General features: G+C 46.7%; 1 protein-coding gene across 2 annotated transcripts in view; it reads right to left on the bottom strand.

The window, feature by feature from the left end:
- IDS (iduronate 2-sulfatase) overlaps window positions 1–17,455 on the bottom strand; it is a 364,864-nt gene that overhangs the window by 165,958 nt on the left and 181,451 nt on the right. For both annotated transcript variants that reach the window (XM_069612759.1, XM_069612760.1), the window contains exons 4-5: window positions 15,667–15,755; window positions 2,249–2,449 (exon numbers count right to left, since the gene is read on the bottom strand). In XM_069612759.1, coding sequence (XP_069468860.1) covers window positions 2,249–2,449; window positions 15,667–15,755 — 290 coding nt within the window. The remainder of the gene's footprint in view (window positions 1–2,248; window positions 2,450–15,666; window positions 15,756–17,455) is intronic.

Raw genomic sequence — 17,455 nt, 5'->3', positions numbered from 1 at the left:
CCTAAAGTCCCCAGCCTGCACTTGGACACCTGCTGTCTGCACATCTTATTGTTTTGATCCCATGTACAGAAGTGCCCCGTCCACTTTCTGCTAGCACTTTCCCCTCCCCTGCACAATCTCAAGGTCACTTAGCCTAGTAAGATTGTTCCTCCCTCTGTTCACCCTTGCTTGCCTCGTAGCGCCTTGAAACACTTTTGTATAGGCGCTTTACAAATGCCATATCATACCCATCCAAGAGTGCATCAACTTTAAAAATCACTCACAATCACGCACTCTGCCCCTAAGTACCCATGACAAAAATTCACCAAGTCTCAATCCTGAAGACCTACCAGCACTACCTACTCTCACCATATTTCGCTTCCAACGCAGCAAAGCTGGGGTGCCAGCTTCCCAGTCATAGCAGCAAAAAACTAACCACCTTCCACTTTCCTTAAGATCTGAACCATCATTCTGGTCGTTACGGAAACAACTTAAGACATTGCTGTTCTCCGACCACAATTTCCGAGCAGAATTACAAACTGTACGCCTACGCACTTTCCTGAAAAAACACTTACATTACTGCAATGCGTCACCAACTGTATTCGTATGTTAATAGCGCCTTGATGCCTTTGGGCCTAGTGCGCTTGACAAATGTCAAAATAAATAAACAAGACCGATGGGCGAACTATCAAACATTGGTAATGCATAAAATGTCCCTACATGCTTCGAAGCCAACAGAAACATACAATGGGGTAATAAAATGTCCCCTATAAATTCTTTCAAACTCCTTATCTCGATCAACAGATCGAAAAATGTCACTACCTTTAGCAGTGAAACAAAAGAAAAATATCACACTTTGAAGTCTAGAACCAGCGGTGAGGTTTTGGTTTTAAATTGATCTGCATTTCATGTTGTGCAAGTCTTTGGACCAGATAAAAATGGGATGCTTTGTGTAAGTGATGCCACTTAAGATACGTTTTTAACTACGAATGCAGAAGTAATTTCCCACAATTGTGCAATGCCAACAACCACTGTTCCGTTTTTGCCAACCACTGTTCCGTTTTTGCCAACCACTGTTCCGTTTCTAAACACCAGACTGCATGTAAACGTTGTGGGGCTAGTATCGACACTGCCCCAACAATGCAAGCAGCCTCTAATTTCCTGGACCTCACACCACACCAGTCTGCCCAACATCAAAGGGTCTACAATCCAAGTATACTTGGTCGGTTAGCTTTGCATGAAGTAGCTGTTCCCAGCCCTGACCCACCTTGGTAAGCCAGGCTCTCCAACTGGGAGAGGAGTTGGTTCCATTACCAAGCTCAATAGTTTTCCTGCGTGTAACTAGGCACATGTGTTGAGCATCTTTAAAAAGGCATAGTTTTTGGAGGTGTCTCATCTGTATGCCAAAGGGGGACGCAAGATCATGGGATATGGGTATTGGCAGTTTAATTGAATCCCTTAATGAACCATCTTTAATAAAAATTAATCTGTCACCATAGCCCTGTCCCATTATTTTTTTTAAACTTTCATAAAATATTTTAAAATTGATAATGGTTGGCAAAACCTCAACTGGATTCCCAATTTTCCAAAAATAAAGGGACAGTGAAATGCATCACGACTGGGGTGGGTGATTTGGCCAGGAATGTTCCTACCAAATTGTAGACTGCTGCCACTTATAGCAGGTTTGGCAATCAACAACTGGTTTCCACTTGTAAGTGAATAAATGGGGCACATCAGAAAGTGTCCCAGTGCTGGTAAAAATAAATATAACTTTAGCTGCCTGTTTTTAATTCTAGAACATACTTTCTCTTAACTATGATTTGATTAATAAGTTAGGGTGCATCAACAGGCCACTGTATGGTATGAAAGGGTTTCCTTTGTGCCAGCTCCACTTTAAAAGGCTAAGCCCCTGCTACCCTACCACCCAGCCCCAGTACCATTTCAGCGGCATGCCGGGATCTTTGGAATATACATGTGTCAACTAAATGACTGGCAGTGGTCATGCTGCCCACGTCCTGAAACTAGTCCAGGTATATTCACTGACGGTACATTTTTAGGAAATGCGATTACTACAAGTTCCAACTTGGATTCATTGGTAAAGAGGAGGTCCAAGTGCCTAGTAGAAGAACGTCACATCATGGATCTAGTGCAGGCACTAACCAGAATGGCAACACATGGAGCATTTAAACATGCATAGCATAGCATATAGGAACTTTAGCTTTATGAATGCTAGAATAGATTAAGATCTTGAAACTGATAGGTGCCTTACCTTTGGATACCTAAAAGGAATGTGAGGTTTGTGATAGCCAACCGCCAGAAAGAAGGAGGAGTTATGCTTTTTAACAGAATGCAATGACCTTATAGCCTCCTTTGTGCTTTGGATGTCGGGCAAGGTTGCTTCAGGCACTTCCGTTACATCCACAGGACACACCAGGTTAGCATGGAGCTTGCCATCTTTGCTTTTACAGGCCTGCAAATACATTTTAAACATGCATTTTTAATATTCTTTCGAATGTATACATCTACCATCATTTCCAATTAGAAAGGTGCAAATGGGCCCTACCACATTTCTTTAAAAGTGATAATTCACATACACTTGCCCCCCATGTTGGTTGAAAATGCATTTGACACATTTGAAAAATTGGAGGTATTCATCCTAGATGTTACAATGGTGCAACTACTTGCTAGTATGGAAGCTACCTGGCAGGGTTAAGGGTCAAGAGTGATTCTTGCTGAAACATTTTAGTTGGTTCACACATCCCCTCAGAAATCTGCCACTGTTGCAAATTAAGGCGGCTCTACCCAGCCATTCACGTGATCAGTCATGGTAACCAGCAGCTGTAAACTAGAAGCACCAAATGACAAACTATGTCCAACGTGTTTTAGCAAAACTCCATCCAATATCAGAGATGGGGTCGTCACAATTTCGTGTCCAAAGATATTTGAAGAACTCAGCAGTCATTTGCTTTGGCATTTATAACGTCCCTGTACACAATGGTGTCTAGGCGCCACAAGACAAGGGAGGGAAGACAAGCTATCTTACTAGGCCTTGTGTCATTCAGCTTGTGCAAGTGTGACATGAGAAGTGCAGGAGGAAGGTGGAGGGCGAGGGAAAGTGCAAGGAGGCATGGGAGCTAGGAGGCAGTGCAAGGACTGGTCATGGAGGAGCATGGTACCCAGTGAGACTCTGAGGGTAACAAGAAAGCAGTCGGTGGAGCAGACTGGTAAGTTTACAAGGAAGCGAGAGAGGAGAAAAGTAAGGTCTTGTGTCGCATCCGTAACTTCAGGTGGGTCCATGCTCAAGTCTGAGGGGGAGGGAGGCTGTTCCAGAGGAAGGAACCTGAAGAGGGGAGAGATGTACCCACCCCCCCACTCTGCTTGGAGAAGCGTCCGTCCCTCAGAGTAGGAAGTAGCTGAGCAAAGGGCTCTAGAAAGGATTTTGGCAGCGCGTTGGATGTAATAAGGTCCCGGGCCCCAGAAAGCCTTGTGGATGATGTAGAGGGTCTTGAACTTGATCCTTGCAGCCACCGGGAGCCAGTGTAGAGATTTCAGGACTGGAGAGATGCGGTCCCTGGTTTTGAGGCCAATGATAAGTCTCACAGTTCTGTTCTGGATTAGTTGCATGGGGTAAAGGGTTGTTAGATTGAGAAAGAGGCTGTTGCAGTAGTCCAGCCTGGAGAGAACCTGGCCTCTGGAGACCATGAGATTCTGGGGGGAAAAGTGAGAAAGGTGAACTACCTCTGAGGAGGTGAAGCTGGAAATGGGCCTTCTTGGCAAGGTCTGTCATGTGAGGAGAGAAGGAGAGAGTGGAGTCAAAGATGACACCAAGGTTTTTTGCTTCACAGAAAGGCGAGGGGAGAGGGCCCAAGGAGGGCAGCCAGAGTGAGAGGGGAAAGGAGGAGCAGGGGTCCCAAATGAGAATGATCTCCATTTTAATGACATTAAGGCAGATATAGTTGGAGGCGCACCAATCCTGAATCGCAGACAGCCAGGAATGAGCGAGGGAGGAGAGAAAGCTGAAGGAAGCCTGAAAGAGCAGAGTTTCATCAGCATAACACTGAAAGTTGGAAGAGAAGGTGGAGATCAAGTGGGTCAAAAGGGCCATACAGATATTGAAGAGCCAGGTTCAGAGGATAGGGCCCTGAGGGACACCACATGTGGAGAGAGATGTGTTGGAGATAAAGAACCCAAGTTGGACCTGGGAGGGTCAGTCCAGGAGGAAAGAGTTCAGACACGCCAGGGCCTCATCTGCAATGCCTAGGTTCCCGCTGAGTCGAATGATCAGGTTGGCGTGATTGACTCAAAAGCTGAGGAAAGGGAGCGCTGCAGTCAAGATTACTTTACTTTTACCTTATTTGTACAGCGCAGTCCATGGACCCAAAGGCTTAAGGGCGTCAAAACACCACATCACGCATGAACACATACTACTAACAAATGGCAAAGCACAATGGAAAGAAGCTGAACAGGGGAAAGATTAATTGAAAAGCCAGGTCTTCAATTTCTTTTTAAACACTTTAGCAGATTCAGTACTTTTGAGATCAGTGGGTAGTCCATTCCAAGCTCTAGGGGCTGCATGCATAAAAGCAGTTTTGAACAGTATTAGATGTGGGAACAAAAAGCAAAACAGTATTATTAGACCCAACGTACCTGAGATTACCCTTTTCTTTAATCACTGCCTTGAGGTATGCCGGCATCTTACCCAACCGACATTCATGTACAATTAGAATAAGTCGATATAGAAGTCTAGATTCGATCAGCAGCCAATGGAGATTACGGCGGGCCTCTGAGATGTGCTCTCTATGAGCGGTGCCCGTGAGTACTCCAACCACACTGCAAGAGACTACAGGTCGTTCAGAACACTCCTTTATTAATACCAATCAGCAGACTACAGCAATAATCTATTTTTGCGCCAACTATTTCTCTGGGTATAGTCTCAGCATTCTGTTGGGTAATAAAGGGAGCAGATCTTCACAAGTGTTCAGGAGAGCAGTTTCCATGCCTCAGGCTGCTCTGAAGCCAGACTGTTGATCACGGAGACAACCAACAGATTCAGTGAGGAGAGTAAGCTGGGAGATGGCCAGCTTTTCCAGGAGTTTGCCCAGGAAAGGAGTGATAGAAATCGGCTCATAGTTACAGGTAGGTAGGATCGACATAAGGCTTTTATAGTAGGGGGTGCACAAGGGAATGCTTGAGAGAGGGGAAGGTTCAGTGTCAAGAGTGATTGTAGAAAAATCGGCCAAGGCTGGCGTGAGGTTGGCAGCGTGATCCTTGATGGTTTTCAAAGAGCAGGGGGGCACCTGTTTGGATGACACTCATGGATCATACTTGCCTAGAAACATTGTCAGGTGTTAGAAAGGAAGAGACAAGGGAGAGGCGGCCAAAAAAGCCTGAGCGAGGAAAGGGGACAAGATGTCCTGAGTTTTAACTGTGAAATGAGAGACCAGAGCTGTACAGAGGGCCTGGGAGGGAACAGGAGAGGTGGAGACTGCAGAAGGATTGACCGGCTCCTTGCAGATTTGAAAGAGTTCGGCCATGTTAGAGGCCGCAGAGACAGACTTGAATATCGACCTTCTTGGAGAGGACAGTCTGTTTTGCCTTTGGAGCAGGTGGCAGGCCAGTTTGTCAGAAGATGCGCCCGAAGGCCTCCCCTTCTTCTCAGCCATGCTGCACTTGCATTTCAGGGTGATTAGGTCAGAGTCACACCAAGAGTTGCACTTGGAGTTAGGCTTCAGACAGATTCTCGTGACAGGAACAAGGATGTCCAGAGTTTTGAAGATGGAAAGATGCAGGTTAGTGAGGGCTGTGTCAGAGTGCGAGTCAGCCAGTGCAGTAGGAGGAGCAGAGAAAGTAGAGGCAAAGGCATCCACTGACAGCCGCTTCATGGGTCCAATGACCGCGAAGGAAAGTGGCAGTGCTGGGGTAGGCTTTGCCTGGGAGATAAAAGTTTCAGGTGGGAGGAGAGCAGAAAGGGGTCAGTCAGGCAGAGGAGATTAGAACATCCTAGGTGTATCCAGCAGAGTGCGTCAGACCAGAGGGTAAAATTCAAAGGGAGAGTGTTGCAAAAGTTGCAGAAGATCCCTGAGGCGGGATTAGATGCATCCAGGTTGATGTTGAGGTCACAGAGGAGAGGTTGAGAGGGAAAGGAGAGGAGAAGTCAGCCCATTCTGAGCGGAAGAGGGTGACCTCACCAGGTGGCCTGCAGATGGTGGCTACAGTCAGAGGCCAGGAGAGCGAGCCTGCAGACCAGGCATTCAAAAGGAAGAGTAGGCCTCTATAGGAATGACAGAAGCAGGGACCCACTCTGGAAAGATCAGAGCCACTCCACCTCCCAGCATGTTGGTTCTGGGCTCAGATGATCTTGTAGCCCTCAGGGAGGAGAGGGTCAAAACTCGTTAGGGAGAATTCTCCAGAATGGCTAATTTCCCTTACCTTTTTGAGTACCTCAGCAGCTTTGCTGGGATTTCTAGGGTTTAATTTTCTCACCTGGTAAGAGTGTGAGCCGTTTTTTCCCACTCTTACATGTGTTTTGCTGTGTGTTGTACATTTTTATGCTTATGGACTATGGAGTCTCACCCACCCCACAGCCATCATCTTTTTACTGTGTGTCACCCAGCACCTTTAGTGCAGTGACACAGGGGTGTCTTTTCAGACTTCCCACTCTAAACTCCATTTTCTGGGACTGACAGTATACTGTCTCCCAAAACATGTAAAGTTACCATTGACTTTACTGGTCTTTTTAAATGTACAGACCCAGTACACCCTATCTTCCAAAAGAGTAGTGGAGGGGTTAATAGTTCTACCCTATTGTCTGCTTCTCATAAAACATTAGTATGTTCCCCTTTCTCTAAGATTTGGCTGGTGGCAGTGGTATCTACCATTTTTATTCTACCGCAGACTATGAAAATAGCCTTTGGTACCATTTGAGGCTATGGTGGTAGCCTCAAACTCAAACCCGGTAATCCACTTTTATTTTAACTTGGTTCCGGTTGAGTTATTTTGCCATATCTTTTTGTAAAGGTCTTTTTAGTGTTTTACTCTGCGCGCCAAACCAGGTTTGGTTCCTTTGTTCGCCGTCCTTTGGCGGGCTTCTGTACAGAAGCCCTCCTTAGGCACCCGAGTGTCTGGGTGGACAGGATGTGAGGGAGGGGCTTGAGGTCCCCTGCACAGGGTCTCCTTGGAGGCCCGTGTCACACACTTGTTTGATTGGCTAGGTGGCTGCCCTGCCAGGACAGCCACCCTGCTGTGTGATTGACAGCCAGGCTGTGTGAATGGGGGGATTTGGTGCATTAAAAGCCTGTCTCTGGGACTGGAAGGCAGAGTCGCCACTGGAACGAGAGAACCTAAGAGAAGCTGAAGGAAGACGACTGCTGCAACTACTGGACACCCGGTGAAGCCCTGCTGCAGGTCCGAATCGCCCGAAACCTCAACAACAGAGGAGATCTGCAAGGAATATTCTTCCCTTGAGCTTGGTGGGAACAACCAGCTCGCCAAACACCAGACACCGTCCTCATACTGGTCGAATTTACTGTGCATCGCTGCAGTAGACCAGATAGCCAGTGGGAAGAGAACTAGTTTGGGTTTTAAGGAGCGCACCTTTTGTCATTTTGCTCCGCTGCTGGCTTCTTCCCTGTGCAGTGCAGGTCCCTCCACCCGTTGTCCTTGTCCCCACGACGGAAGCTTCAGGAACCGTGAGCCTGCAGGAACTGCCAGGAACAACTGCCTCAGCTACGGCACTCTTTAAATCCAAATGGATGATGCCAAAGACAAGGGCAAACTGGCCATTTTGCTCCTGTTGGAACTCTCCGCTGCCTTCGATCTGGTTGACCACCAGATCCTCACACAACACCTCTCTTCGGCTGCCGCATTCTCACAGAAAGCCACCAATCGGATTCAGTCATTTTTGTCTGACAGGTCGACTAGGGTCTTCGCCCCCTCCGCGGCTGCTGACCCTATCCCAATCCAATGTGGAGTTCCTCAAGGCTCCTGCATTTTGCCCACACTTTACAACATCTTTACTAAGCTCCTCTTTGACCGTCTCGACGAACTGGGCGTCAGCTACACTAATTACGCAGACACCCAGGTCCTCATCACTCTCACTGGTTGCTATGAAGAAGATGTTGCAAAGCTTAATGAGATCTACCTTGAAATTCAAGCCTGGGTGGCCACACATAGTCTCTGCCTCAATGGCGATAAGACGGAACTGCTTATCGTAGGATCCCAGGCCCGCCTCAATAAATTTGACCCTAGGTACCAATCCTTTACCATTGACGGCAACATTATAAAAGTCTCCAAAAGAGGTCAAAACACTAGGTGTGTACCTCGATTCCACCCTGTCGCTAAAAAAACAAATGTTAGGAAAGATTTCGTAATTGTAGGTAATTTTCCTTCCATGTGGCAACCCCTAAACTTTTTGCTGTTTTTCACCTTGTTCTTGACTTTGCCAGAGAAGTGCAGCCTTCTGCCGCACTCCTCTGGGCTTTCGCTCCTTTTCTTATGGGGAAACTGACATGCCCTTAAGACAGTCAGTACCGGGGAACGCTGTTTCCCGTAGTTTCTTTTATCATGTTGCGGCTTTAGTGCAACATGACACAAGAGGGCACTGTAAGCTAAGTTACAGCTCTCTTGGGTCTCTAGCCTTCTACAGGCCCTAGATACTCGTTTAGGATTGTATTTGATCGGTGCAAGTCATTCAGGGACTGGAATGGTGGCAGCGATCGTTTTGTGTATTTTGAGCTCCTTTTGGCGTTCTAAGCGCGTTTTTCGCGCTGAACCCAAAATGGTGGCCTGGCTCCCAAAATGGCCAGACCACGAGGCTCCTTTGTCCTGTCCACTGACCGTCTTGCTCCCTTCACCTTCCCCAGGTCGAGCGACCCGAAGCCTTCCTTATTTGGGCATGTACTTTCCCGCGAAACACGGATGCTTTCGCGGGCTTCTACATGTCTTTTGTGTGCCTCCAGGGTGTGGGCTGGGATGTCTGGTCCCAATACACATCCTGGGTGCCAGAGAGTCTAGGGTAGTGTGAATGCCTGGGACCACCGTGGTCCGTGATTGGTCCACGAATGGTGTGTGTGTTGATGAGCGGATCTCCCATTGGCTCCCCTCCGTTTTGGCGCGAAGGGAACCGTGGATAAGAGGGGGCTGGAAACACCACTACCATGTCGATCTCCTGAGTTCTCACGAACGAAGGAATACAGGAGCCAAGTATCCTGCAACCAAGAGGCTGGACCGAGGAATCGCTGGTGACCCGCTGAAGGACTCCTCCTTTGCACTGCTGTCGTCCTGTGAAACCCTTTCCTCCTTTGATCGAACCAGAAGGCTTGTACTGGTGCTTCGACCTTTGGAATAGCAGGAACAGCTATTCTCGGCGACTTCATCATCTCCTGCCAGTAAGCCTTCGGAAGCGTCTCTGGGCCATCCAGTTGACTGACCAGCTTACACGGGAGTCCTGCTCTGTAACCGCCGCCAGGTTGTGTTGTATTTCGAGTCCTTGTCACTCTCACACGCTTCGTACACTTGGCGTTCCCAGGTCGGAAGTGAGTAGTGTACATTTGGCTCAGATACACACGGCCGCTCCTTTGCCCTGCTGTGGTGACAAAACTGTGCAGGTTTCTTCGATTGGGACGTCTTTGTACTCAACATGACGAGGCGTTCCCTGCTCTTCTGAACCTGCCAGCTGCTGAAACTAACGTGGAGAAGCCTGGGTCTGTTTGCATCGGGGACCGGTGAGTAGTATAGCTAGGATCTGGTCGCCCTCCTGCAGTAGCCCATTGCTTTTCCCCGCTGTGTAAAAACAGCACCCTTTTGTCCGTACTCGCGCTCTGCTTCTGCTCCCTGTGGAGGCTGCGCTTGAGTCGCGGAACTTGTTCTCCTTCATTTGTGCACTGAACCGAACTGCCTGATTTCCTTAGAAGAGACTCCCCTTTTGCCCGTTGGCACCAGCATGTGCAGGTACTTTTGAGCACAAGGCTCCACTCTTCGCAGGGCTCAGACTTCCATCTAGTTAGGTGCCTCTGAAGGCGAACTGAGTCTAAAGCATTATCGCACTGCCTGTTTTCCTTCCCTTTCAGGTGGACTACACATTTCGTGCATATAATGCTTGCGACTGTCGTATTTGTATATATATTGTGTTGATATGGTATGTGTTGGCTTAATATTGTGATTTTCTCGCTACGGTCGTTGTTTTAAAGGCCTTAAAATAAATGTGTATATATTTTTGATATAACAACTGTTTGGAGTAGTTTGTAAGCGCTCTTGCTTTGTGTGCTCATTGCGGGCTTTCAGTCACCCTCACCCCTCTTGAGACCTAGTCTTGACCGCCGCGATCGCTACCTTGATTGGTCTGGCTCGTCCAGAGGTTACCCTGTTCCAAGTAATTAGGTTGGCCTTCTGAACTTCTGCGCCACCAGGACAGAGTTCAGAAATCCGTCTTAACAACAAACACCACCATTTCAACTACCACCTACACCAATAAACTGATCAATGCCTGTAGGCCTTTTCTTTCCCACTCCAGTTGCCTCACCCTAGCAAGAGCGTTGATATTGTCTAAATTAGACTATTGTAACACTCTACCTAGGCACCACCACCAAAAATTTGAACAGACTCCAGATTCTCCAAAATAACGCCTTAAAATGTGCCCTCAACCTCCCACGTAAGGCCCACATACCTACGGCTAGCAAAAGTCCAATGGCTCCCTATCCGGGACAGAATCAAGCTAAGAACCCTTGTCATCACACATAAGTGCCTGTCCCTCACTGCCCCACGCTACCTTTCGGACAAATTCTCTAGACACTGCTCCATTAGACCCACCAGAACTCCCTACCTGCATCAACTAAAGGTTCCCTACTACAATCCAAAAACAGCAGGAGGATCCAGCTTCCCAGTGCTCGCAGCTCCATGCTGGAATTCTCTCCCTCTTACAATCAGATCGGAAGCCTCTTTCTGGCCATTCAGAGCCATGGTGAAATCCTGGCTCTCAGCCTAAACACCTTGCCATGTACTTGCATGTATTCCTGGCCTCCTCTCGCCACTATCCAGAACTGTATGTCCTATTTAAATCATGAACTGGACCACCATGTAACTCGGTCCTTTCTTTCCGTTGTAATTATCTCATGCCACATTCTGTACCATTCCTTTTGTCCATTGAATGTATGTACCCTTTCTCTATACATGTGTTCGTGTAACGATATGTAACTATGCTGTGCACATGATTATGCGCCCAGCTACCCGAGGGTTCGGACGCGCTCTATAAATAAACAAACTAAACTAACCTTAAAGGTACTGTGCAAATTCGGTCGTTCGTTCCATCCGACCGCGGTGAAAGCGCAGGAAATCTCACCTCTCCAAAGGCTTGTCCTTCTCTTCTCCTTTAAGTAACTTTTTCTCCAACCAACTTCGTTTTGAACTCTTGGCAAAGACTGAACCGCAAACTACTTTGAACTTTGTGATCCTCTGCAAAGACTCTGAACCATTAACATTGGCCCAGACCTATTGACTTGAATCGTAGTTGTAGCAGCCTTTTCTAGATTGCCCTGCCTATAACTTGTTGGTGCTATTGATTTTGGATAACATTGTCTTTTCTCCCTTTTAAATTGCTGGAGTGCCATTTTGCTCACACTTCATTTTGAGCTTAACTTGTCCAGAATTGATTGGGTGCTGCAGTAGTCTATTATTAAGACTGATTTTCTGCTGCTTTACGATAGTGAACCGTTTTATAAATGGTGTAAATAAATGTATATTCTTTTACTCAGAAACCTTGAATCAGTGTTTGTTTGAACCATATACTGATGTTGTCCTTTGTAATCTCTTGTACTACTCACTTTACTCTTGAGATAAGTCTGGCTGCTCAGCCATCGCTACCATTTTACTGTGTAGTACAGGCTTGTACCAAAGATGAAATTGTACTTACACTTGTGTAGTGTTCCCAAAGGGTACTGCACATGATTCTCCCTAACACTAGTGACAGAGCTGGCCGTGAACCATGTCTCAGTGAGAGCGAGGAAATCCAGGTCAAGGTCTTCGAGAAGGTGGCAGGTTTCAAAAGGAGTGCTTGACAGCAGAGCGAGAGGAGAGCAGTGACACTGAGTAGGTTGCCACATTTGAAAGACTTCCGGGGAAGGGTACAGGACTGAGGTACACCCAGCGGAAATTGTAGATGAGCCAGAGAGGGAGCAGAGGCAGTAGACGGAGGTGGCATAGGGGCCAGAGAGCAGGAGGGGGGTGCCAGAGAGGTGGCGGTAGAGGGAAGTGTCAGAGGACCCAGAGCGCTGTTAGACGGAGTAGCAGGAGAAACCAGGAAGTTGATCAGATGTGGGAGATGCCTATCCAGGAGGAGGAGATTGGGCTGAGAGCACTGGACCATGACGGTACCATTTAGACATTGATGAAGGCTTTGGAGGCCTGGAAAGATGCCAAGAGAACCTCCTATTGGGTGCCACCATTAATGGGAGAGGAGAAGAAAGACCATATGAGGGGGGGAATGAGGTCTGGAGGGGGCACGAGAAAGAGGAAGGGGGGGAATGAGAGGGAGAAAGGGAGAAAGGGGGGCACGAGAGAGAGAGGGGGCACGAGAGAGAGAGAGGGGGCACGAGAGAGAGAGGGGGCACGAGAGAGAGAGAGAGGGCACGAGAGAGAGAGGAGGAGAGAGAGGGGAGAGAATGAAAGAGAGGGAACGAGAGAGGGGGGAACAAGGGGGAAGAGAGGAGGAGAGAGGGGGGGAGAGAATATGAGAGGGAAGTACAGCCCAGTGCAAGATGCAGATGAAAGGGGCAGTGAGAGGGGAAAAAAACTAATCGCACAGTAGGGAACACAACAAGAAGCAGCAAGGCAGGTAAACACAGTAACCAACAGTAACCACAGTGGAGTGGGAACCTAGAGAGTGGGAGAGAGCCTAGTGGACACAGCAAACGGTTACCAGCGGATACCAACAGTGGAATAGGAACCTAGAGGGGGAAAACAGACCTAGAGAGGGCAACAGTTAACCCTCGTTGAACAGTGGGGTAGAGGTCTGAGAGGGGCTAAAACGGACATGGAACACAGCAGTTAGCCGTGAGGCACAGCAGCCTCAGGACACAGCAGGGATTCACAAAACAAAGGTACAGCTAACTGCAAGAGGAGAATCCTATGGTTCTGCAGAAACAGACGTTAAGCCAGGTGGTAAGTAGCAAGTATGGCCAAGGCCAGGCAGTTTAGTAGAGAGCAATAGTGGCTGCTGCGTCCTGCACCTTTTACCTTTTGGTCACTGCTGGTCGCCGATTGCACAGCGTACTCACTCCACGTCGCTATCCCTTTGTTGCCAAACACCTGTAGTGCACAACACCCCGCCCTTTCCCTGCGCCAGCCCTGAAGTCAGACAAGGTCCGAAATGTATAGGCAAGCCCATGTGAACATTGGCCTCACATTTGAGAAAATTAATCATCTGTGCACGTTTTGGTTACTTTGTGTGAATATCAAGTAATATAATCACGTACCATGTGATTAGTTTGCGATTTACAGTTGTGGCTCTTTGAGCCCACGGATTTCTGGAGTCTAGGTTCTAGTTAACATTCTGTACTTGTGAGCCCCACAATTGATCACAGAAAAGTCGAATATATATTTTGAATCCATTCCTGAGCCAATAAAGACGAAAGTAATGTCCAACATTTCTATGCCATACTGAAATGCTTCTATTTCAGCATTGCTACTAATTTAGTTGGTCTGGCAATTGTTGTAAAAATATTGCAGGAGGAGATCAAGAAAATAACTATGAAGCCTGTATTACAATTCCATCTTCCCTACATGACACATTTCAATCGCAGGCAAAGCACAGTAACATTTGTGGTGGAGTCTGCTGCCTTGCACCATGTGCAACTAATTTGACATCGTCTCCCCGATTGCAAATCACAACTACATATGGCAGAGTGTCCTATCCACACATTTTAATAGTGGTTGCTCCCCTGAACCAAGTGAAGGTGTGCAGCCCACCACCTTTGTAAAAAAAAAAAAAAAATGCTAATGCTAATGGTGACACCACAGCGGAGAAAAACATTCCACTCGTATTAAAGAACACGCAAATAATGCATCCTCGTGGGGGTTGCACAGCATAGAAAATGCATTATGAAAAGAAAACTACGAAAGTGTGGGAGCTCCTCTATCAAGAAAGAACATGGTTCAAATGACAGGTCCTATGGAATATTTTCCACTCGGGGAGGGGGGCGGCGGGGGGGGTCACTTACCATGCTTTAGCTCATTGCACACTTTAGAGGAGAAATACCCATGTGCATGCACATCTGGTTACAACCACCTCGAGAGTCGAGCACGGAAATGCTAGGCAATCCTCCCTTCAACAAAAGTACTATCCGCAACCCCAGCAAACTCGTGTTGCGGCCTCCGTGAGATGCAGCAAAGACTCGAAGGCACAGCGAGCAAGGGGGTCCACCTCTGAACTGCCCTTACTTACGAGCGTGGAGGAGCGCCTGTACCGAAAACAATGCTGCAGGTGAGAAAGTATTCCCAAAAAAAAGGGGAGGAGGCAGAGTAACAAATTATGTGGCAAATGGGTCTTGCAGTTTAAAAATGTAAAGAAAATGCACCACAGTGAAACATTAGTCCAACCAACAATCACTAGGCCAGAAGACGAGACCCAGTGGGCAAGTAGCATGGCTCGTGAAAACTGGGCAGAAGTAGCCAGCCTTCAGTAGATTTTAAACAAAACTGTTACAAAGGTCAGGCTCACAAGAAATGATGCCAAAAGATTTCTAGGAAAAATAAATGCCAATCCAAATTAAAATCAAAGAGTACATTTTCGAACTAAATTAGAAAATTTTATATGGTCACCAATTTCATTAAAACGTTTCCACCCTGCTCATTATAAGAGCCAATTATCTCAAAGCAGAGCGCACAACCTTCAAAGCCATCTTTGCGTCAATTGCACAAACAGAAAAAGCAAAGACAGGTAACTAGGTAGAAAAGAAGTTGGGTTTTCCAGAGTTAGAACTGCAGGGGGGTGGGGATCATCAGTGCTCCGGGAAGAACAAATGAGCTTGTGCCAAAGGGTAGACTGAAAGTGCAATGGTTGACAACACCTAGATATTGGATTACAACTAAACTCTGGAATTAGGAAGTTCACCAGTTGCTTTGCAAATATTTATTTGGGATTCGAGACCATGAATTAAACCTGAATGCAGCCTAGATGAGCTTTTAATTTACCAAGACTTGTATTCAAAAACCGTCAACAGGACAGGTACTGTGCTACTGCCTGGGCAGCTCTGCTGCAGCAATGAAAACAGAGCCTAGACCCTCGAGGAACAAAAACGGATGCAGGAAAGGCAGTTTCACGTGTGAAAACCCCATCTCCCCCCAGCCTATGTCCTTAACTAGAAAGTCTTCAAGCAATGGACCAGTATCAGAATTCGGTTTTGACATACATGCACTTACATCCAGTCTTAGACCTTCGCAATGCTGCCAATATCAACATGGATAATCCAGTCTTTTAAAGATTCAGCCATCACAACCTATAGAATGAAACCGCATATAAGAGCCAAGCTCACCGCCAATCGGCGGCACAGCAGCAAAGGGAACCGCCATGTAATCCACAAATTCCTACACTAAATGAACAATCACTACATGCGGTAATAACTCACACGGCTAGAGTACTTTTCTTGCAATTGACATCGTACCAAACTATGCAAATCTGGCAAACTGCGTTCTTACCTTTTGGTTTTCATATTTTTCCGAAGACGGATGATAAGGTGGAATAGACCAGCTGTAGGGATAGTCATCACTGTGATTGCCTGTAATGCCTATCAAAAAATATGGAATGGGTTACCAGTGATATTTGATCATTGAGGCTGCTACATACCATAGCCTTTCCTACTTTGATAATATTCTGAATAGTTATAGTCACAAGTGAATACCCAAGCATGAGCACTGCCATCCAGGTCAATTATACAACTGTCACTACAAGTTGAGACCAGCTCTCAATTTCCTCCTACCTTCTTCTCCCCCCTCATATCTAGCGACAGTGATAACCAGGCACACAAATTAAGATCTACACAAAAATTACAAAGCATCAGATTAAAAAAAAAAAAAAGGCATTTGCATTGCTGCGGCTTCAAGCACCAACATAATCTTTACAACCAAGACATCCATGTTTTAAGGAGGACATTAAAGCCTAGTTATGTCTTCCAAAATACTTGTTGGCCTAATTGTATGCCTACAACATACAAGCTTACTGAATCATAAAACATTTGCTGAAGCCTGCTCCCTTGAATGCTATTGGTTTGTTAAATTAATTTGAACCCGAGATCGAAACCTAAAAATGTGTATTTAAACTAGCAAAATTTAATTGTGAAAATAGACCTGAAACAATGACAGTCAATCAAAAACATCCAGAGAGCAGTACTTGACCCTGATCAAGATCAGTCTGGGCATTTGTTTCCGGTAAGAACTGAAGGGTAGTATGCAACAAGAATTCAACACTTACTGAAGGATTAAGGGGCTAGAATTACACCATAAATTCGATTATGTGAACGCTGCCCATTTTTCCAGAACGACTTGGTAAAAGCAATATATTACCAACTGCTGTGGTCTAAAATAGTAATGAAAGGCTTCTATTCCTCTTGCGGTTGCCAAGGAACCAATATTCCCCACCCACTCAATCTATTGCTTCAAGAGCTCAGTGCTCTTGATCACATCCATATGCAAGGCAACAGCATGTAGCAGCTTCCATTATGGAAACCAGAGCCAAGAGTGCATCCAAAACTTATGGGCCACTACGCGAGTAATCACCTGTGCTAGGGCCCATTGTACCTCATGATGCAGAGAAGCAGATTTGTTGACAAGTGTTTGTATTGCACCTGGACCACAGCTTCAGGATATTATTTGCTTGGAGGAATTGCACCTTAGATCCCACTCACATGGGTTCAGGAGTGTGGGTGACCTTCTGGATGGCTTGTGAGGGACTGCAATGTGCTCTGATGCGGAGTGCTAAATACATGTCACTGTGCATATGGTCTTTCCCCTTCCGGAATGTCATGGGAGGATGAAAAATAATGGTCCGGAGGGTTGCCCAGAACAGTGCTCGTGGTTAGGATTTGTTTAAAACATCCCAGCCATCAACTTTTGGTTTTGCCGTGGCTGGGGGCATGATGTAATAGTGAAAAGGTGTTCAGAGCGAGAGAAGTCACTCCTGCCAGAAGATTAGAGTTCCTTAGTGGGTGGCAGTTGTTACCCACTGCATATATAGAAGTACTGCACCCAACCATACTCGAGCCCTTGGGATCGTGTAGATGTGAGGCTCCAGTACTCGATTGCTTATTGAGCCCCGTCAAACTGAACTGAAGCAGCTTCTCTTCAAGCTCAGGAACGTCAGTAGCTCCACCATCTTCCAGTCCATTTCCAAAAGCAAACTTCCTCGCCCAATTTCTGCTAGACTTTAAAGCCAAAACACTAAATGTAAAAACGCTGTCCACCATTTTGGATTTCGCTCAGCGGCATCTTG

Source organism: Ambystoma mexicanum, chromosome 5p (assembly GCF_040938575.1).
Source record: "Ambystoma mexicanum isolate Mex_15411 chromosome 5p, UKY_AmexF1_1, whole genome shotgun sequence".
In the NCBI taxonomy this organism is placed as follows: domain Eukaryota; kingdom Metazoa; phylum Chordata; class Amphibia; order Caudata; family Ambystomatidae; genus Ambystoma; species Ambystoma mexicanum.
The sequence above is the reverse complement of the archived record's forward strand: the minus strand, read 5'-3'. Positions and strand labels throughout refer to the sequence as shown.